This window comes from Phaeoacremonium minimum (genome assembly GCF_000392275.1).
Source record: "Phaeoacremonium minimum UCRPA7 unplaced genomic scaffold PA7_03_scaffold_556, whole genome shotgun sequence".
Classification (NCBI taxonomy): domain Eukaryota; kingdom Fungi; phylum Ascomycota; class Sordariomycetes; order Togniniales; family Togniniaceae; genus Phaeoacremonium; species Phaeoacremonium minimum.
In genome coordinates, this window is record NW_006921458.1 from 1 (window position 1) to 21,587 (window position 21,587).

General features: G+C 48.0%; 7 protein-coding genes across 7 annotated transcripts; 4 read left to right on the top strand and 3 right to left on the bottom strand.

Moving 5' to 3' along the window:
- Positions 1–4,526: 4,526 nt before the first annotated feature.
- On the top strand, positions 4,527–5,708 carry UCRPA7_7798 (hypothetical protein; the record flags this gene model as incomplete). Its single annotated transcript, XM_007920326.1, has 2 exons — positions 4,527–4,568; positions 4,623–5,708. The coding sequence occupies 2 exons, from the start codon at positions 4,527–4,529 to the stop codon at positions 5,706–5,708; spliced, it is 1,128 nt and encodes a 375-aa protein (XP_007918517.1).
- A 1,409-nt stretch (positions 5,709–7,117) lies between these two features.
- Positions 7,118–7,860, bottom strand: UCRPA7_7799 (putative germinal center kinases group protein; the record flags this gene model as incomplete). Its single annotated transcript, XM_007920329.1, has 2 exons — positions 7,118–7,520; positions 7,739–7,860. The coding sequence occupies 2 exons, from the start codon at positions 7,858–7,860 to the stop codon at positions 7,118–7,120; spliced, it is 525 nt and encodes a 174-aa protein (XP_007918520.1).
- Positions 7,861–7,923: 63 nt separating this feature from the next.
- UCRPA7_7800 (hypothetical protein) lies at positions 7,924–8,454 on the top strand (the record flags this gene model as incomplete). Its single annotated transcript, XM_007920327.1, has 1 exon — positions 7,924–8,454. The coding sequence occupies one exon, from the start codon at positions 7,924–7,926 to the stop codon at positions 8,452–8,454; it is 531 nt and encodes a 176-aa protein (XP_007918518.1).
- Positions 8,455–9,119: 665 nt separating this feature from the next.
- Positions 9,120–9,716, top strand: UCRPA7_7801 (hypothetical protein; the record flags this gene model as incomplete). Its single annotated transcript, XM_007920322.1, has 2 exons — positions 9,120–9,205; positions 9,350–9,716. 2 exons carry the CDS (start codon positions 9,120–9,122, stop codon positions 9,714–9,716), a joined length of 453 nt encoding a protein of 150 aa, XP_007918513.1.
- Positions 9,717–13,795: 4,079 nt separating this feature from the next.
- On the top strand, positions 13,796–14,044 carry UCRPA7_7802 (hypothetical protein; the record flags this gene model as incomplete). The annotated part of the gene is made up of 1 exon (XM_007920324.1): positions 13,796–14,044. The coding sequence occupies one exon, from the start codon at positions 13,796–13,798 to the stop codon at positions 14,042–14,044; it is 249 nt and encodes an 82-aa protein (XP_007918515.1).
- Positions 14,045–17,245: 3,201 nt separating this feature from the next.
- On the bottom strand, positions 17,246–17,707 carry UCRPA7_7803 (putative ncs1 allantoate transporter protein; the record flags this gene model as incomplete). Its single annotated transcript, XM_007920323.1, has 1 exon — positions 17,246–17,707. One exon carries the CDS (start codon positions 17,705–17,707, stop codon positions 17,246–17,248), a length of 462 nt encoding a protein of 153 aa, XP_007918514.1.
- A 168-nt stretch (positions 17,708–17,875) lies between these two features.
- UCRPA7_7804 (putative allantoin permease protein) lies at positions 17,876–18,603 on the bottom strand (the record flags this gene model as incomplete). Its single annotated transcript, XM_007920321.1, has 2 exons — positions 17,876–18,080; positions 18,554–18,603. 2 exons carry the CDS (start codon positions 18,601–18,603, stop codon positions 17,876–17,878), a joined length of 255 nt encoding a protein of 84 aa, XP_007918512.1.
- Positions 18,604–21,587: the final 2,984 nt, after the last annotated feature.

Consider the following 21,587-nt stretch of genomic DNA (forward strand, 5'->3'; position numbering starts at 1 on the left):
TAATAATAACTTTCTAAAGAATTAGAAAGTTTATATAAATAATAATAACTAGACAATAGATAAGATTAGTCTAAAATAGTTATAATACTTTGATAAGTATATTAAGATATATATAAAAAGTAAATATTATCTCTTTATTCTTAATAATTATAAAAACTATTATTTAATAAATTTTAAAGAATATTATAAGAAAAATAGTATTATTATACTTTATATATTTTTTTATTTTTCTTATAAACTTTAACTATTTAATATTAGATACTTTAGTATATTAAAGAATTTATATAATTAAATAATTAAATAAATAATATAAATATAAATTATCTATATTATAAAAAACAACTTTTTTTTTTATATTTTAAGATATATATAATATTATTATAATTCTAATAAACATTAAAGTTAGATTTTATATAATTAAGCTTATTTTATTTAATTTAGATAAGATAATATTTTAGCTAGAAAGTCTATCTTATTTAATTATATCTTAAGTCTTATAGTCTAATATTACTTTTATTTAGGTTAGATAAATATTAAATAATCTAATTAAAATAACTTCTTAAATAACTTTAATTAAAAATAAAATCTTTTATCATTAGAATAACTTTTTAATATATATTTATAGTAAGATTGATACTTTTATATAAAGTATAAAGAAGGTTATATATAAAATCGCCTTAATAAAATAGAAGATCTAAGACCTTTAGATAGTAAATAAAATATTAAGTAAGCGTTAGAAAGCTAAAAAAATATATCTTCGATAAGAAGGATTACTATCATAATAAAAGGTAGAGTAAATATAAGAAGAAAGAGACCTTATAGTTAAAGATAATATAAAAATAGATGAAGGAAAAGGTTATATAAAGGAGGACTAACGACGTATTTGATACTATAATAATTATAGAAAGCTTAGCTATAATATACAAACGTATCAATTAGATATAGAAATGTCTAAGGATAAGGATTCTAAATAGTTTTAATTGATTTGAGTTATTATGGTAGAAATAACTTATATAAAGGTAGTATAGCGTATGAAAGTGGCCTATTCTAGTCTACTGGCCCACTCGCTATGTAAGTACGTTATATATATAATTAAATTTACTATAGAATATTATTTGCTAAGACTAGTATACTAGTATACTAAAATACTACTCTAGTATTACTACTCTAGTATTAGTATTAGTAAATACTAATACTAGTATACTAGTTTACCAACCCTGTGCTCTCCCATCCGAATATCGAGTACATGACATGTACGCTCGCAGCTGTAAAGATCCCGAAACCGTAGAGAGGGAACATAGACTCCGAAGGCTGCCGGGCCTTTATAGTGTGATACAAGTCCGTGATCGCGTTTGCGCTTTCTATCATCACTATCGCAGATATGTACCAGAAGTTATCTGGCGGCAAAAAGTCGCGGGGCTCCAAGACTGGCCCATCACAAGGTCCTGTTCTTGATGTTAGTCACGTAGGTACATTTAGATCCTTGTTGATGGTCCTACCATTTATGGGATCATAGCCTCTTGTCGGTGTAAATGAAATGTACTCTCAGTGGAGGTATACCAATGCTTGGAAATATACCATCCACATCAACGACCAAAGTTGCCCTTGACCAGTGGCAATGACTGCGAAGATATTCTGGATGATATATTTGAAGTGTTGGGGAACTGTTGACTCCCAAGATCTTAGAGCATCGTCTAAAAGAGTGAAAGGTATGGTTGGTAACCACGGACATCGTGCATCTGAGTAACGACTACCGCGACCATGCCATATCATAACCGCGGAGAGGATATTAATGATTCGAATAGTCAAGCTCATAAGACTTTCTCGGCCGTATGCATCTCTAGAGTTCGGTTCTGAGAGGGCTAGCGTGTGCGCAGGTTCATGCCGTTCGTAGATGGAGTTTTCATCGGATTGTGGAAGCTCGGTTGTGATATCTTCAGGGACCAATGTCGCTATCCTGTCACGGCCGTTCGCAAGGAGCCGCTCTAGACAAAAGCAACACCAAAGAGTTCGACGCTTAGATTCGGACATGGTGATTGAAGTCGACGGTGGAGAGTTTGCCCAGTCCATGAGACTGGGTTTTGCATCTTGTTTATGGAGCTGGAGCAGTTGGGCCATCCTCACGGCGTGTCCCAGTCGCAACCACCCCCTTTTCTCGGAGCCTTCACCAATATCGTAGACGCAGAGGATGAGACAGCATTGGACTGTGGTCAAAGATGGTTCTTCATAGGTCCGCCTGAGACTTCTTCGTGCCAGTGCCGCATAATGATCACTAGCAGATGAAGAGAGGTTCCCGCATGCAAAGTCGTCTGGTAGGGATCTAAAAAGTTTGAGCACACTGAAATCCCTGAGGTTCATGGCGACGGACCTTGGCGCTAGTACGATTATACACAGCAGTAGCGGCCACGGGAGGCTGTTGCCAGTATCATCTTCGATCAGCTGCTGTGGTGGTATGAAACACAACAAGCTAGTTGTATAGTGTTCTCGAAAGTGGGAGATGGCACGCCTGCGAAGATCTTGTGATGGAAGTCTAAGAGCGTGAATGTTTGGTATGCATTGATGTATCTTCAAACAAAGAGCTACATACTCATCTATGGTGGGATCATGTTCATCATCGCTGAGCCCGTCACCATTAACATGGCTGATGCGTGTTCGGGCGGCGATCAGCGGTTGTGATGGATAGACATAGTCGCATTTGCGACTGAAACAGGCTGCACACGTGGGCCAGTCACCGGAACACCTAATCTTGCGATGTCTTCGGCACAATTAGCATTCCCATGCATCCGTTAACACGCCGAGCGGGAACATACCTGCAGGCCGTGCATGCAAGAGCCGTCCTGGCCGCTCTTCGTCTCTTTCTCGGTGGCGTATCCTGGACCAGTGGATCCACAAATATCGCTTCAGAATCTCCCATTGCCTGTGATAGAGAGCGCCGGATATGACTGCGGTAGGGAGTGCTGAGATGACTCCGAAGGTATGTCGTTGCGGCCAAGTCAGTGGTCACGGATTTTCCGTGTTCCGTCCTGGTTTTCGTATCGATAAGAAGAGTTAGATCCGTATTTACTAACCACCAGTTTTTCCCCTTTTCGATCCCCTCAGATACCGAGTTCGGAATATCCGTTACACTAGCGGATAATCCGTGACGTGCATATCATCGGCTGCCAGATCTGTCGATCTATCGGACGACGACTTCTCATTATCTGCTTCTCCCTTTTTTTTTTTGAAAATTTGATCTTCAACAATGTATTCTTGATCCACTGAGGCTCTGTGGTAGTAAGACGTCAATTGATCCTGGCCACTGCTTCAACTTCAGCGTTTGCTGCGCAACTAGCTTTCCCCGCCTCGGCACATACCAACATAGCCGTACAGGAGGCACGCACAGATACTCTTGAAGATGTTTTGATGAGAGTAAAAGTCTCGTATATCTCTACCTATTCTAAATCCGAATCCCATCACGCGAATGCCATGAAATTCATGCCGGGTGGTAATACCCGGTCTGTACTCTTCACACAGCCATTCCCTATCGTCATGGAACGAGGACAGGGCAATCTGTGCCTAGTCTGGCTGTGTGCGCGACTTATCCAGGGACTCCTTGACCCAGGGTTGCCTAAAAGCGCCGTTCCCTTTCTTCGGAAGGTTCTCATCCTTGAATAAGGGCAGATCCTAGTAAATTGTTAGATTGGGAACGAGAGAACGAGTAATTATAGAGAGGAGCTTACTACGAGCCATTTTGGGTCGATTGAGGTTGCGATATCGAAATACGGCTTGCTGCCGGCAAGACGGTATGTGGTGAAGACGATCCATTGGGCCCCATTGTCGTTGAGGACACTGGTAGGCGAAAGGAGCCCGGGTGAGTTGCCAGGGACGGTCCTGTACTCGCAACCTTGGTACAGAATGGCGGTCTGGGTGCAAAACGCGATTGCCAGGGTCTTGCGGATACTGACGGAGTCAGTCATGCTTGCCCGAGACGGCTTAAGCTTGCTAGGCCGGAGGAACGCGATGACATCTTTGCGTATCCGGAGAGCGCAGGTCCCGGATGTTGGCCACGGTGAGCTGGTTGCGCGCGATAGAGTCCATTGTATTTTTGTTCTTGGGCTTGATGGTGGAGGAGTTCTGGAATTTTGTTAAGTGGGCTGAGATTTGGTGGTGTTGATGGTGATGTTGATGTTGAAATTTTTGTTTAGCAGAGGCTTGCATTAACGCGACTCGAATTTCCTGTTGACATTTTTTTTCTTACCACTAAAGGACACACTCACTCTACGAGTCACCTGCCATAACACCAACCTACTCACTTCTTGGAGCAGAACTGCAAAACAAAATCCATCTGCAAGGCATCGCAGCATAACACCAAACGCGGTCGAAAATCTGAACATCCAGGCCTCACTCTCATCCAGCCGTAATAAAAAGTAACAGATAAGATCTCATGAGGAAATCTCCAAGCAACGTCATCATACCTAATTCTGAATCAGGACGTATTTCAACGGTGATCAGCGGCACCTTCCCACATTCAGAGCAGCTTGATCACAATGACACAGCCAGCGAAGGAGACCAAGGCACCGCATCCATCGGTATGTTCCTTGACCTCGTAGTCACTTAACCAGGCTAACACACTCGATACTCAGCCGTCAGACAACGTGGAAGCCCCGGCCTGTCCTACTATTTCTAAGAAGCAAGATAACCCCGTTTCTACGTCAGCTTCACTTGATGTCCAAGCAACGGACATGACTGCGTTGGTGCAGGACATGAAGTCACCCAGCATGAATAAAACGCGCGAGTACCCCGACTCCTGGATCTACGACGAGAAAAATCCCGAAGCCTATCTGGAATCGTTCTTCGCCAACCAGCGTGAGATAGGAAAGAAATGGAAGGAGTTGGGCATGCCAGCCCCCAGTGAGGTTATCGAGGACGCGGAGGGCAATCTAAAGCTCCAGCATCACCAGCTCCCTCCACCTGCGAGTCAGAAGCCACATAAGGGCGACGACCCTAACGCTACCTACTCCTGCATGACGAGGATACGGCCAGAACCAATGCCAAAGGAGATCGCGTCTAACAAGGCAAAGTCAGCGACCCCGGAACGAGAGTTCATCGTAGTTGACACGCAGAAAGCGCACGAACTACAGGAGCAAGGCTGGACCCTTTGGGACGCTCCAGCTCCGGCCCTCAATATTAAAGCAGGGTACAAAGATGTTCGAGAGTGTTCTCGCTGGTTCGATGTCAACACCACCGATAATCCTGTTGCGGACACCGCATTCTTCCTCGGTCAAGCCAATGAATTTGCGGAAACCACCATGACCGATGGCAAGTGGCGCCCAGGTCAGTTACTTGGACCTGATAATTCCGACCCGGAGGTCCAAGCCAAGAGTCTCTCCTTTGCCCCATTCACCCCGGTAAAGGACATGACCGAAAAGCGTTCAGCGACCTCAACCGGCCATATCCACCAATGGAGGCGACCAATCGGCATCGGCCCTGGTTGGGGCAGTTACGACGACTTCACTACCTTCCAATCCTACGGTCGTCGGATCCCTAAGGAGCTGGTCGAAGAGAGAACATGGTCAACCAATGCAGCTGCGCCCTTCGAACTGAAGAGCACGTCGGGTCAAACTATGAGGTGTGATGTCCAACTTGTCGAAGACGGAATCCCGGTCAAGCAAAAGCCGCCGGTTTCGCTGCGTGTGGCCCAGGGCACTGTTGTGAGGACGGACGGATGAGGACGTAGCTTACATAAGCCTTTCACTGGCCCCACACTAGCTCTTACTTAGCTCACCACTTCTCAGAAAGACATAGCTTTGCCATAGAACAACAATACATGACAAATGCACAGCACAGCTTCAGGAAGCCTACGTGAAGCGTAGCCGGTCAAGCCCGTGATACTATCCTATCCGCCGGACGTGAGCCTTACAGGCACACAGTCGAGTCGCCGTGGCGGACGTGATGGTGGACGTAGTAACAAGTAGCGAGGAACACAGTCGACTCGCGATATCGGGAGCGGAGGCTGGCAGGAGGGACCTGATGATCTGTGAGGTGCTAGATCAAGGCCCGGCTTACCATATCGTAGAACCAGCTCCGACGAAAACAACACCACCACAACCATTGATCAACGTCTACCTCGAAGATGGTGTTATCCATCAACTTTGACAGCCGCAAGGCCCCGTCACTCCATTTCGCCTTCGGGCTTGCGAATACCCTTTCGCCTTCGGGCTTATGAATACCCTTTCACCTTCTGGCTTGTGAATACACCTTCGCCTTCGGGCTTGATTATAATCAAAGTTGTTGGGTGTACCCTGGACAATGCTTTAGGCTGATTTGGCTGATGGTGTTGTCGGAGGGGGCGGGTTCGACTCCCGCGACAACAAGATACTTCATCTGGGTGTCTCCGTCAGCTGGGGAACTTACTGTTACAGTGCTGTATGTCTTTCCGTCTTTGGAGAACAGCTGGCAGCAACGAATGATAGGTATGTGGGATCTCAAGCTTGTGCGATACTTGACTATGATGTGATGATAACGACCAGGTTTTTCACACCCATTGCGAGGCCGCCTTTATCGCTTGGGAAGAAGACATATTCGGGGTGACCCGATGTGCTCGTGCAAGCGTTTCACCAGCTATATTACATAATTACACATCAGAGGGGGCTGCCACTCACAGTAACGAAACCTAAGCAAGACAGTCTGACGACCAGCCTACACTCAAACCCATACGCTCATACGCACATGTTACAGTACTTGTCAGTCAATCAAGTCGTAGGGAAGATTCCACAGAAAGCTGAGGACGGCCACAGCAAAGCGCGCACAGAAATCCACCATGAGATTTAATATAATGTCCTAACCCGTGTATAACAACACGATTAAAAAACACCTGACCTGTACCATCCGGTCCTCGCCAGGTATCAGATGTACACACGGCGGCGTGTGATCCTAGCAAAAGGTCATGTCCACGAGCCGCTAAACACGCCGTGCCTTGCCCTATTCCCCATCCGTCCAGCAGTCCATTCATCCATTCAATACATACACCATCACAACAGACCCTAGCAGTGTCTGGCCTGCGCATGAAACCCAGCCAGCTCTGAGAAGCGAGGCCCCTATTTCTAGAGACTAATAAATCACCAACAAGCTGATTACCTCACGCCTCTTCCTCGTCTAGAGGCTCAACCCTGACCAGGATCTCCTCCAGCAGGCCCTCGAGGAAGGTCCCCACGTCCTTGCCCATGCCCACAAGCTCGGCCTTGTCATAGTGGTCGATCTCCTTGCACACGTGCGCCAGCTCGTACACCAGCTTGCAGATTTTCTCGTGCGCAGCCTCGGCCCTCTGCTGCTTCGGGGTCGGCGCGTTGGCCATTGCCCCGCCGCCGGCACCGCCCTGGTGTTGCAAGGCCGCATTGTTGCTGTTCGGCCCCGTCCGGTACAGCTGCTGCAGCCGGATCTGCCGCCGCTTGAGGGCCTCCTCGAGGGCGGGGAAGATGACGTCGTTGAGGGCGTCCAGCTCGCCATTTGGGTTCGTGGGCGTCGGAGGAAAATAAGGAAACCTTAATATATTATTTTAAGGAAAATAAATAGTAAAAATAGAGTTGATTAAAGATGTATAATAGTCTAGTATTTGACAGTAAAGTATAGCTGAATTTTGGCCGGAAGGCGGAATGAGATCCAGTTGGCTGAAAAGTTGAAAAGAGCCAGTTGGGCCTATCGGCCTCCGTCCGTATCACGTGTCGCATGGCCGCTTTTGCTCTGGGCCAGCAGCACAAACACAGCGCTAAAGTGCTGAAGAGCAAGCGCCCGCTCATTCTCAAGCACAAATCCATCTCCAAATCGTCCAGACATCTGCAGAAGGACGCACATATCATGAAGAGCTGTCATCCCAGCATTCATCTTTGGGACAGGTGGCCTTTCAGGCGTCGGGGCCCGAAGGAGCTTCCCCCCACCCCGCGACAGATGCTCGCCCAACGTGAGGTATATGAGCTACCGCTGCTCGACCGCAGGCCAAACTACGAGAGGGACAGCCCGCTGGAGGCCATCTATCGAATCTATGAGCACATCATGCTAGACCAGCATCTTGAGATCCGCAACGAACTTGAAACATTCTGGTACCACAACAAGTGGGCCGTACGAGACATTCCGGATCCGAAAGACCCAGACCCAGAGCGATACGCTGTGCTTGCATGCGTCCCCAAGATTCTTTGTCTGTCCTTTAACCGACGCATAGAGCTGGGCCTTCCTCGACACGCCCCAAGCATCTTCACCGCCGACATGATGGACGAGTGGAAGACTCAGCCAAGGAAGTTTGAGGAAGAGCCAGCATGGGTTGCTAGGGTTCCTCGCTTGGCTGAGACGCTGGCAATCCCACACTGGGACAATACACAGCGTGCCTTTGTCTCATTGCCCGGCTTTGAAGATGAGAGAGCGTCGCCCGAATTCGCCGAGAAAAACATTCTCATCTGGGCACTGCATATTCATTTCTTATAACTTATTCGATACATATATCATACACACAACACTGACCAGCTCGCAATCTCGTCAGATAAAGTCTCACCAACTTTATCACCCTGACTGCCAGTCAACCAGCTTATGGCCCAAGGTCTGTCGATATACTTCATCTACATGCTGACACCAGATGTGGACCTTCCTCGCACTGGCTGTTCGAATGCGTACATTTCAACTGAACGGTGTAGAGCTGTGGGATACTTGAAAATGACCTATGACTAAGCTTAGGTGAGCGAGGACCTCGGCTTGGGACTGAGTAAGGCTCGACTAGCTTGAAGACGTCGTGGAATATGATGTTATCCCCAGTCAAACCCGTCTCGGTAGCACTGGGCACGAGACGTTCACGCCGATGTGGAATATTAACGCTCAACATGGCATCCTTAAAAGGTGACATGATATCATGGGAGCCCGGAGGAATCTCAAGCTTGTTGACTTCTTGGAGTCAATAGGCACTTGAAAGCCGTTACCTAATCGAGAGAAGAGGAGTGTCGAGTATGGAGAAGACCACCGAAACCCTCCCGAGACGAGTGACTATGAGGGTTCTTGTTTTGGGCTTATCGAGGACCGGCACATCCTGTAGGTTTCCAACATCTTCGGCAATGATATTTCATGCTGAGACATGGACTGACCCCAACTCGAAAACAGCCATGCAGCAAGCCCTACAGCAACTAGGCTACCCAAACGTCTACCATACCCGTACAGTTCTCATGGACCGTCCCGACGACGGATACAAGTGGGCAGAGCTCCTAGAGAGGAAATTCGCAAAACATGCCCCTATTAGCAAGAGCGAGTGGGATTCACTCCTAAGAGACTACTACGACGTGCGCCTCCCCACTAGAGCCACCCCTTAAATTTATCATTAATAAGCTGTAGGCAGTAACAGACGTGCCTATGCGATATTCTGGCAGGAACTCCTCGCCGTCTACCCAGGCGCCAAGGTCATCCTCACGGTCTATGACAACGTAGATGCGTGGTATACATCCTACGCCAGTACCATCGGCTACTTGACGTCTCTGGCATACACTCGACCGCCGTCCGCTACTCGACGCTGGCTCAGAAGATGGGTCTTTGGCGAGCGGTGGAGCGGTTTTGACGAGATGATCGCCGCTCAGGTGAAGTATACCCCTCGCGGCAACGTTTATAACAAGCAGGCTACCAAGCGATGGTACGAAGAGCACAACAAGACTGTATATGATACAGTCCTGGAGGAAAAGCTATTGATATTTAACGCAAAGCAAAGGTAGGGACCACTCTACCGATTCCTAGAGAAGTCGATGCCGGATATACCATACCTAAGAGTCTTCGAGAAGGAGGAGTATCTTATCAGAATTGCTGCATATATTGAAGCCAAGAGGGTTAGAAGGATATAAAGACTGTCGATGCTTAATGTCGTATCATTCGTTATGTTTGCTATTATATAAATGGAGTTCTTAACTTTTCGATTACTACCACTGTTTAGTAAAGCTTATAGAGTTTAGATATCGAGTCTTAAACAGTAACAGAGAGTTATTTGGCGATGCTTACTAATATAACTGGCTGACATCTTAGTATAAGTATGACCAACTTATGAAAAGATAGCAGATAGGTAGACTATGTTTATTAACTTAGCATACCTTAGATTAATGCAAGTTATTTGGCATATATATCTATATACCTTCAAACGGCTTACTATACTATTGTATGACTAGTCTTCTTTCAGTCTAAGTTAGCGACCGCTATGAAAGGGTTCTAGCCTTCACCATATACTATCTTAAGCTCCTGCTTTTAGAACTCGGCCATCATGGAGGATGCTACAGCATATGTCAGACCAAAGGCAGAAGGCCTAGCTCCAAAGATGCTAAGAAATCAGAGTTTACGATAGGATACTTTCCCCTACAATCTCCTACCATTCCAGAAAGCGCTCAACGCAGTAAATCATGTTGATGATCTGGATATGCTAATGCTAAAGTGAGGCACATTTCGAATCGCCGGCCGTTCTTGCCAGCCTAGCTAACCCTCCAGATATTGGCCGCGAGCTATCCGTCTGTCAGTGCGTGGACCGTTTTTGCTACGACGCTATTTCGTTGGCTAACAAGCTCACGGGCCGTATCCCGCAACACTTGAGGTCCTCAAATTTTGGACTACGGCTGTCAAGCTCAATCGCTCATCGCGATGCCTAGTTCAGTAATGGCCAGTGTTGATTCAAGAGATCCCAAGGGGCAGGAAGCCTTGTCTCCAGGAGACTTGACACACCAATGCCGAGGAAAAGTTCTATTCTAGCAATGTTACGAAAGTCCTGGCGGTACATATCTGTAATCTTTAGGCTTTATGTAATGGCATCTGACGCTCATATACGATTAGAAACTAGGATGAAAGCTTGTGCACTCTACCGACCTGGGCATCACTTGCCGATGTGAATTGGCTAAGAGCTTATTACGAATGTCCACAATCTTGCAATTATCGGCTCAGCGGAATCATTTGACATAATTTTTTCCCAAGAACCTAACGAGTGAATGGCGACAAAGGTCACTTGCGTATAAAACCAATCCAACATATTGAAAAACAGCCAACCGTATCCTCTTTGTCCAAAACAGCGTAGGGGATGGGATAATTCAGCTTGAAAGAGACGAATATGCAGGTACACGGTATTTGAGCGCTCAAACGTTCGAGGATATTAGTGTGATATCGGCGCTTCAGCAAGCGCTTAATGGGCCTCTTAGGCCCACATACGGCCACACTCCCCCACACAACCATCTAAAACAGCGGCTTTAACGAGATCTATCCTTGTCGTCCGAACTCTCCTGTGTGATGCTGACGTACTGAGGTGCATGCTGTGCCTTACTAGAATATTTCGCCTGATTAAAAGATGCCATCTTCAGTATTATTCGGCCGACTAGCCCTGCCCGTGACAGTCACGGGCCCGTTCAACTTCATTGCGATCGTCTCTGGATCACGGTGTCGTAGAGTCACACATTAAGATAGTTTGATTATTTGAGTAGAGATGCATACAAAGCGCTAGCCAATCTACTGAAGAAGTAGCATCAAGACCAACGCCCTTTACTGGCGAGGTACGATGGATGTGTCCAACATCTACCACTATCCATCAGACTGACATGACTTGGGTAGAGTCTCGCATATAATATGGTCTTCTCGAGTAGAACAGTTCGCCGCACCCATGTACAGGATCCGCCCATACCATCAAGACTCGTCTGGGCTCGTGTCCCCTATCCGTACTCGAACCCGTGATTTGGCCAAAGCTATGATCAGAAAAGATCGTATTAGAGGCATTTGCCCATCTTTGCATCGATTTACATGCCATTGAATATACAAGATTCGAGCCCACGATTCTTGGATTTCATAATACATTTGATCGCCTCCTATCGCCCTCCATTTCGTGAAACCGAGCATGACGTACTTCCAGTAATTCACTGATGAGAGGGAACGGAGGGTAGACGAGGGGCAATCGAAATACAGTGAGGCTTCATGGATGCCTCCCCTTTGCAGAAGATAGCCCCGTTCGACGGATGGGCAAGGTTTCCAAGACATCAACGGTAAAGTGAAGATGCTCACTCAAACTCGATATCATACGACGCAACTCGTCTTCCAGCTCGTCTTGGGAAGTGGTCCCCAGCATAGCGTTATGAGATGGGAAGGGCGGCATAGGCGGCCGTGGCAAGATCGAGTTTGCGTGCGAATCAGGTCTTTCCGCCGAAGTCGCTCTTGATTCGAGAGAAGAGACGCCTTGAATGCTGGATGAAGGAGACACCTCCGCTTGCTGCTCTGGGGCAACGATCGAGTAGCTCTCGTCCATGACATAGATGGATGGTTCTCTGACGGAGAAAATCCCATACGTATCGTACACGGATGACCCTCCGGTGCTGGACTGGCTTACACCAGTGCTAGACATATGCTCTTCCAAGTTGAAAGGAGTTTGGCCCGCATCAGAGTTAGATGACATGCCATCCGAGTCGGCTGTAGATGGGCGAGCGTCATCCACCCTTATGCTAGGAAGACTAGCATCCAAGTCGATCAAGGAGAGGGTTGAAAGACGAGTAGATTGATTGCTCGGAGATCCTTGGCTAGCAGAGTCAGCAAAACTAAGCTGTTCCGAATGCCGTATCTGGTTAGAAAGCGCTGGGGAACCCAAGGATGCAATGTCATCATTCGGCTGAACTAGTGATACATCAGGACCAACAAAAGCAGATTCCATTCTTGGGAACGTCCAGTCCTGGGTTCGGCGATAGTTTGATCCTGCCAAGCTGCTTGACTGTGGCTTGGCTATCGGCCTAATAGTGTCAATATCTGTGAAGCGAGATAGCTCGCCTCCATCTAGCGATGCGTCAAGATCGATAAGAGATTCTCGCACGGTGAGATGTTCAGATTCGTCTCGAAGAGGCAAATCGTATGACGCTGAAGTATCAACCCTACCGTAGAAGATTCGAGCATTGTCTTGGTAGTTAGAGAGGGTATTTGCGTCGAAAACCTTCTCGAGAGGTGCTGTAGGCGGTTTGATGTTCTGGGGCCGACGACGATGCGGCTTTGACTGAGATTGTTGAGATGGCAGAGTGTTCCCGGGACCATAGGCATCATACACAGTCTGTATGTCTGGGTCGTCGAAAGTGAATTCATCTTCGTCGGTTGATGTCGCAAAATCCCACTCATCACTGAACATGGGACGATGATAGCTTATCGGTCTCTGAGCACCACCTGCAGAGAACAGCGACCTTCTGCTTCCACCCTGTTTTTCCCATAGCCTATAGGCATTTACCAGCATCGAAAGTGATGCAGCGGGGTAATCTTCGTGAGTGTTGTATATGTAAGGATGCTTCTGAACATTCTCGATGGGGGGTCGTTGAGCCGGATCTTCCACCATACAGAAGGCAACGAGATCTTTCAGCTGAGAAGAGAATCGATCTCCTTCAAGCCGAGGGCAATGTTGCTTCAAGTATGAGCCAAAGCGTGGAATATCGATCATGCTGGTGGCATTCGGTGGCAACCCCGTGGCAACTTCGTATGCTAGGGATCCAAATGCCCAAATATCGACCTCTGTACCATATGAGACGCTGGAGTCAAAGAGCTCAGGCGCCATCCACTGTAAAGTACCAGTGACCGTGGTTCTTTTGTCGAACTTCGTCTCCATAATCCCAGCAACGCCAAAATCGCAGAGTTGAACTCCTCCAGCATCAGTGACGAGAACATTCGCACACTTGACATCTCGGTGGATGATGCCTTGCGCATGTACCCAGTAGAGAGCTTCGGCAACCTCTCGCAAGATCGGGATGATCCATTTCTCGGGTAATCCTCCAGTCGGTCTCATCAAAGACGCCACACTGCCGCCCGCACAATGTTCTGTAATTACCCACATAGAGTGACCCACGAGCAGAGCATCAATAATGGTATTGATGTTCCTGGCGCCGTTGGTGTTGAGGAGCTTCAAGGTGTTGACCTCTTTCAAGATATCGCTGAAAGTATCGGCAGCATCAAGGTCAAGACTATCCCCTTGATCAATACTGATGATCTTGATGGCCACTACGCATTCAGACTCGGTGTCAGTTGCTTTATACACACGACCGAAGCTCCCTTTGCCGATTAGTTCCGAAAGTTGGTAAGGTGGAGGTTCTCTGCCGGCATCCGCACACTCCTTAGCGATGGATGCCTGCATTTTCCGCGCATCTTCGAAGGCTTTTTGCTTGGTCGCCGAATCAGCGACTCCGATCACTTGTAGAGTCGCCATCTATACAAAGCAGCGGGCGGAACAGAACAAAAACGTCAATCAAGCGGCGATACTGCGCTGTGCATTTGCCGTCGCCCAGCGATGAATGTGAGTAAAGTGCGCGAAGTCATTGGACTGTTGCGCCGCAATTTGCACGAAGAGGAAAAGTGTTACAGGGACAGTCATTGGCGGTCAATAGGGAGGGCGACGGGGCTGTACACGGACAGGTCACCACTTAGTCAGCAAGACCCGCTGTAGGGCTCGCTGTACTTCCCCCAAGCCGCCACAACTCCCACCACTAAATTTCCTACTGCGGCTCTTTCCACCCCTCCGCTGAGTTCTACCTTAGGGACTACTTTGTATAGGCTGTTTTTGGATGGGATGTTCTTGTTTCATTTGGCCAAATCGAACTCTATCATGAAAGTCCACACTTCCATCCACAGCAGCTGCATCCCATCTTTTCCTTAATGATGCTCGAAACCAGTCAGCATACCAACAGACACTTTTTTGAGCCCCATGGAAACGACGCGTTTGAAGAAAAGCCCAAGTCCAATTCACCGCTATCGGATGAAGTTGCGGTATTGTACAGGAAGGGAGAATTTATCGCAGCAGGAATAACATCGTTAGTAGAACGCTTGCCATACGGAAATATCATCAAGACAGCTCGGACGGACTATGGAAAGACGAGTCTTCGCCGCTCTAAGCTGTCGATCGAGAAACAGATCTACGAGAGACTCGGCAAACATCCGCGCATATTGGAAGTGATGACTTGGGATCCTCTACAATACACCTTAATACTCGAATACATGTCCAATGGCAAGCTCGAGCGATACGTCAGATCAAATATCTCTTGGACGACTCGTTCTCAACAAATAGATTGGATGGCAGAGGTAGCCGAGGGACTACAATACTTGCACTCTGCTGGGGTTATTTATTGTGACCTCGGACCGCACAACTTACTTCTCGATAGTCGCCTACGGCTCAAAATCGTCGATTTCGCTGGCTCCTCTCTTGATTCATCTCCCGCTTCTGTATCTCCGGCGCCGGCATATACAGCCCCTGATCCGGACTGGCACCCGGGAAAAGTGCCTACAAAGCAGGACGATCTGTTCAGCCTTGGCTCTATCATGTACTTCATTGCGACGGGCAAACATCCTTTCGAGGGATTGGAAAGGGACGAAGTACACAACCTTTTCTTGGACGGAAAATTCCCCGATGTGTCTGTACTAGATTCCGACGAAATTATCCGCTTATGTTGGCACCAAGAAGCCTGCTCAGCTCGACAAGTATATGATCTTGTTCAGCAGCTTCGACGGAAGAGCTCTAGCTGTCCCAAAGTGCTGTCAAAAGAGGAAGGGCACATAGGACCTCAAGAAAGTATTTACTCCTTTGTTAGAGAGAGATCAGAGGTATAGCGCAGTTGCAAAGGATATGCTGTGAGCACGACTACACTATGTCGGAGTATTCTCAAACGGAGCTCTAGAGGTACAACAAGCTTAATCCACGCCATCATCATCCATTATTATTATTGTTGTTGTTGTTGTTGTCGTTGTTGTTGTTTAGCACTCCCCAGCGCGGATCTCGACACTAGCCTCCTCACCCGACGACGGCCGATATTCCGGCTCGTCTTCCGCCGCCTCCGGGCCTCTCTTGACATCGTGCTGCTTCCTCTTCTGCGGACTTACGCTACGCGCCCTCGTCGGGCTCCCAAACAGCTGCGCTAGCGCTCGGATTCCGACCGCGGTCCGCGTCTTGCGCTCGACGGTGCCCATCTCCGGGCTGAAGACAGCCACGGCGTCCTACTGCATGCCCTTCCACCTCCGCAGTCATAGCACAACATAGCCAGCACCCTTGATACATGAGCTATCGAGTACGACGATGTATTAAGCAAAATACCCGAGACAGTTCATAAGAAGCCTCGGGCTTTCCCTTACAAACCTCTGTATTAGCAAGAGGTTACCACTCGTCCATTCATACCTACTTATAGTGCCAGATTCTTAACGATAAAATTAGCTATATAGATGAAAGTAATGATGAGGCTAGATCCTCTTTATCAAACCTAGATTCATCGACTCGTTTGGGCGGGAAGGGGAGGGGTACTGTGTCAACTCCTGCAACTAGTAAGACATATGCCATGCTCTGCCCCAGGCGGATATCATGCGAGATCCAAGCCTAAACTAGCGTGATCGTTGCACGTTAGCTACTGACTGCCCAACGTCGTGAAATATACCCCTTATAGTGAAAAGACACCACCACTCTAGACACAAAGTCTCACTTTCTATATCCTAATAGTCTTTAGCATCTTTCCTAAAATAGGTAAGGCATCAATCGTTGAGAGTATCTTTCTCTTTAGATTTACTATACTTATATATTTTTAAATTTTAGCTTATAAAACTGCATATATCTTAAGATATAAAGAAATATTAATATTAAAGGTTAACTCCCTACCTCTCTTAGGGATTTACAGTCAAGCATGCTCTTCAGAGAATTGGATTTCTCTGTTTATTTTGCTCACGCGGGTCTCTGATGACTCCGCCCTCAGCAGCGTAATGCGTAACGAGTCACATAGGCCGTGTCTCTAAGAGACAGCTGTCTTGGCGTAGAGGAGCTCATTCTGGACTAGCCTGCAAGTTATCTCAGATATAGTGTACAGTACCTTACGCGGTGCGCAGTTAGACAACACACATGTGAATACGACGGGTTGTTAGTTGTCCCGAGACTCTGCATTGCCCCTTCCAAGTCTATACACCGTGCCCTAGACTACATTATCCTTGATCAATGGGTACTTCACACCTATCATGCTTTATCCTATCTAATTCCTCGTGGCTCTGCTCGGCGCTGGTCCTTGGCCGCGCGTCCCTACGGCCTCGAGCCTTAATATGCGTGAGCTCTAAGAATCGTATCTCCTCAAGCGTTTTTCAGCAACAACACTCAGAATTGCATTCCTTCCTAGGTTCAACTTGAAGCCTCCTCAGCATCAAGAAACTCGACACTAGTTTCGCCTATGAAAGGACGCCACGCGGTTCAGATACGTGTCTACACAAAGCTAATTCGCCCACCATTGTTTTGCACTCTCGCACACTAATCTAGAGATTTGGTTTCTAAGGCAGTGGTGCCTACGCTCGCCGACTTCTCCCCGTCGCCATCAACGTGCAGCTTAGAATCGATGACCTCGAGCGTCCGGATGGTCTCTTCAACTAGTACATTCTGGTCCGGGAAGAGAAGACTCAAGCCCGTGTACAGGAACACACTCATCACAAACCCGAATAGCCAGTCGAAGCTATAGATATGCTTGGCTCCCTCTGTGATGTAGATATATGAGCCTCCTATGGTGCTTCCGACAGAATAGACCAAGCCCGGAAGGTTAGGTCCAAGAGCGACAAGGAAGGCGATCATGGCCTGCCAGTTGATGCCATACCAATACCGATAGCGTCCATAGGGGTCATACAGGGCAGGGATATCAATCTTCCGCTTCTTCACGATCCAGTAGTCCGCGCAGATGATGCCCGCCACAGGCGCCAGGAAGATAGCATACCCGCCCATGAACGTCAAGAAGTTTGTAGCTGTGGCTATGATCCTCCAAGGAACGAAAACCCACACTCCGACGACGGCAGCTATGATGCATCTACGTCGGATGTTCAGGTAGCGCGGAGCCAGGACCGTAAGGTCGTTTGCTGCTGAGATAGAGTTGGCGGTGATGTTTGTACACATCTACAAAATAGCCCATGCGACGCCGCAGAAGAATGCTCCTGCCCGCCCTCCGCTCGAGTCCGTCTCGAGCCAGCGGATGTAGATGTTCAGCGGGTTCCATATCAGCTCTCCGTAAATGACGGCTGTGGCCGAGGTGCCGATGATGCCAACCAACGTACCCAGCGTGTAGATGGTAGGGATGAAGGGGAGCTGGACATACTGGACACTTAAGCCCTTAGTTAGTCAGAAAAGTCGAGGGCAACTACCGTTGGTCTAAGACCTCCCGGGCCTGAGATCACCACTATCGCTATCCACCAAGCGATCCTTTCACAATGAACAAAGCTTCAGAACAGGAAGGAAGATCCATGCCTTCCACAGCGCAAGGACTACCTGAGACTCGGCGAGCTGTACCGGCTATCACAATCCCCCCACGGCTTCCTCAGCGGCTCCTACAACGCCAGCCTCAACTCCCGTCTCAACGCCCACAGCCTCTAGTGCCCAGCGTTCGCGATGCCCAAATCGACCGGTCTGTGGCAATTACGGCCTCTCCTTCTGCGAATCGTGTGATTGCCATGGCGAGGGAGGCGATGATGTCCGCTAGAGCGGATGAAGCTCGGGCTACTAGCGCAAGCGGGATCGGGGATAGACTAACGCCAGGTATTACAATTGACCTGAGCAGAAAAAATATATCCAGCTTACCAGATGAGGTCATTGACATCATCAAGAACGGACTTGAACGGTTGCGTCATCCTCCTTATTGTTGGTAACCTTCGGCTAACATGTCTTTTGCTCCCAGACTTGCCTTATCCCACAACAACCTGTCATCCTTCCCATCGCGGTTTGCAGATTGTACGTCCCTGCGATATCTTAATGCTAGGAATAATTCGATCGAAGACTTCCCGCTAGCTGTAGGATATGGCCTATTGACAATGCGTCATCGACACGTCGTAGCTGACCTTTCTTAGCTTTGTGAACTCAAGTCTCTCGAGATTCTAGATCTCGGTCGGAATGAGCTCCGAATCCTCCCCTCCGCAATTTCTAAACTAGCGTCATTAAAGGTTCTTGCCGTCCAAAAAAACAAAATCCAGGAGCTACCGTCCTGTTTGTCCGATATGGTGTCACTGCAGGTATTAAAGTTTGAAGGAAATCCGATAACATTTCCCCCGCAAGAAGTTCTACAAGTCCAAGCACGCATTTCGTTCCACGAGGGATTACTAGAGCGAGAGGCCAAGGAGGTGATTGTCACAGAGAGGATTAAAGAATACTTCAAATCGAGGACCATGAATGTGAATCACTCTGTTGAGGGTGATATTGACGGGGATGACCCGAATGATGATGGAGAAACACCGCGTTTATTAACAAGGCGTGTCGGCATGGGGCGCTTTCCCATCAAGGTTAACAGTATTAGTGCGCCTTCTCACCGTTCACCTATATCTCGACCGCCGCCCATTCCACCAATGTCGCACTCCCGACGTTTGTCGCAACACCGTTCTGACGTTCGACAACCCGAGTCATCCCTGTCCAGCTCTAGAATTGTCAATGAGAAGCTATGGAGCAATTCCAAGATCCTACAGGTGCCTCTGGGGGAGGTTCCTGAGAAGCGAACAAGACGCGTTGGCACCGTTTCTAAGAAGGCCCCAGGACTACAAGTCTTGCCTGAGACCCAATTTCACAATCAACACAGTTATCATCATTATCGTGGCCTAAGTTATAGTTCGGCTCTAGCCGATGGTCGGCGTAGTCGATCTCTCACAAGTCCTGCGAGTCCTATGGAACCGTCTGTGGATCGACCTCTCTACGTACGACAACTCTCTATCCTGCCTATTACCCATCATGATCACCCTATGCTTGATCCCATCTTAGAAGTTGCTCAAGGGATTCTTTACTCGGTTTTTCAAATTCACTGGATTATTCAGGTCTTGGCAAATCTAACAAAGGGGGGAACGACGAAGCGGTCCAGTCTTGAAATGATTGTGTACAACACAAATATTTACCTCGAGAAATTAGAAGAGGAGGTACAGAAACATTGCCATCCTTCTCAGAGAACCCTCGGCCCACGCGAGAAGGAAAACTTGCAAGAAGCTTGCAGGGCTGTTCTCAACGCATATGGTCAAATCTGCTCCAATTTCACTAGCAACATCGATCTAATTCTCGACAACGGAGACCAGCGTTATTGTCGCACCTTCCTGTTGCTTCTTTATAGTAGCATCATAGAGTTGCGTCTTGCAATTCGCCAGCCTATCACTAGCAAAGCAGCCAGTCATGATACTACTCGGCCATACTCCAGCTCAAACTCCTTACGACAAACTTTGAAAACTACTGAACTCACGGGCAGTACAAAAAGCCATTCATCTACAAGCAACCAACAAGTCGTAGCAAACATCCAAACGCCAGATATGGACAGGATGCGACACGCTACGAGCAGCCTGTCCGCAATGACTGATTCGCAGAAATCATTTGCCACGTTGAATTCCACCAGTGGAGGCGATACTGAATTCGATTCAAATGAAGATGGCTTGTTTGAACGACTATTCTTCACTTTTCAAACGTCATCTAAGCTTGTCCTCCAAATTCTACCGAGGCTCTACAGCCAAATCACAGAAGACTTGAAAGGAACAGGGCAACAACGATTCACCTCCAAGGATGTACAGCACCTGAAGTCTTTAGTGAGCCAGTGCTCTGCGGTCATGCAGCAAGCGGAAACACTCTCCGATGCCCTCTCCTCGGTCAGGCTCAGTGGCCCAAGTCTTGGGGTTGATGCTCCTTTCTGGAGGATATGCAATAGCTTCATCGCATCCTGGGCCAATTTTGGTGCACAGATTAAGATCTGTAGGCATATTACCACACTGTCGCGGGATGTGAGAGACGGACTGCCTCGAATACAACGTCTGGTGAAGGAAAGCACAGATCTGATGATCCTTTGGTCCAGGCAATGGAGTCTCAGCCACCCGACACACAGTGCGACTGGCTTGACTTGCCAACCTGGGAGCCCTGGACCAGCCCCTGTGACGCCATTGAGCGCCGCCCTAGGGCCAGCTGCCCAGGCAACTATATCCTGTGTGTCCTATCCTAATAGTCTCCAGCATCTTCTCTAAAATAGGTAGGGTACCGATCGTTGAGAGCATCTTCCTCTTCGGATTCACTATACTCGTAGGCCTCGGATATCGAGCCTTTAATAGGTTGATAAGGCATCGCCCGCAGCCAGCGAGAAGATGAGAATCCATGGATGTTATGGAGGAAGCAACGTCCAAATCAGGTGGGGAATTTGGGGCACCCACCCACTAATTGCGTAGTTATTAATAGTGGCTCAATGAAGTGGGGCGCTGCCTACTAGGTGCATGATTAGCCCCGGCATCGCTTAGGAGGGTTCACTAATAATTTAAAGTTGTCAGCCCGTGCCTCCGCTAGGGAGCTTTGCCAAGGTAGGCAAGGTACAGTACAGTGCATTCCAGAAGCTGTTAGGTTTTTCTTGCTGCCATCGGATACATCTTAGCGCGCTCGCGGGGCGGCTGATCTGGTTTGCCTATTCCATCTCGCCCATGCAGAGCTGGCTATTCGATTGGGAGTTTGCATGTGCGTATCTAAGGGAGTCGTCTGGAACAGCCAGAAACCCTTTCATTGAGTGCGGCGCTTTCGTCGGCAGCAGGGTAGCCTGGTTCAGCACGCTGGATCACGCAGCCAGGCAGAGAATACCGCTAGCATATGAGCGATGATCGGTAGAAGCCTGCCCAAC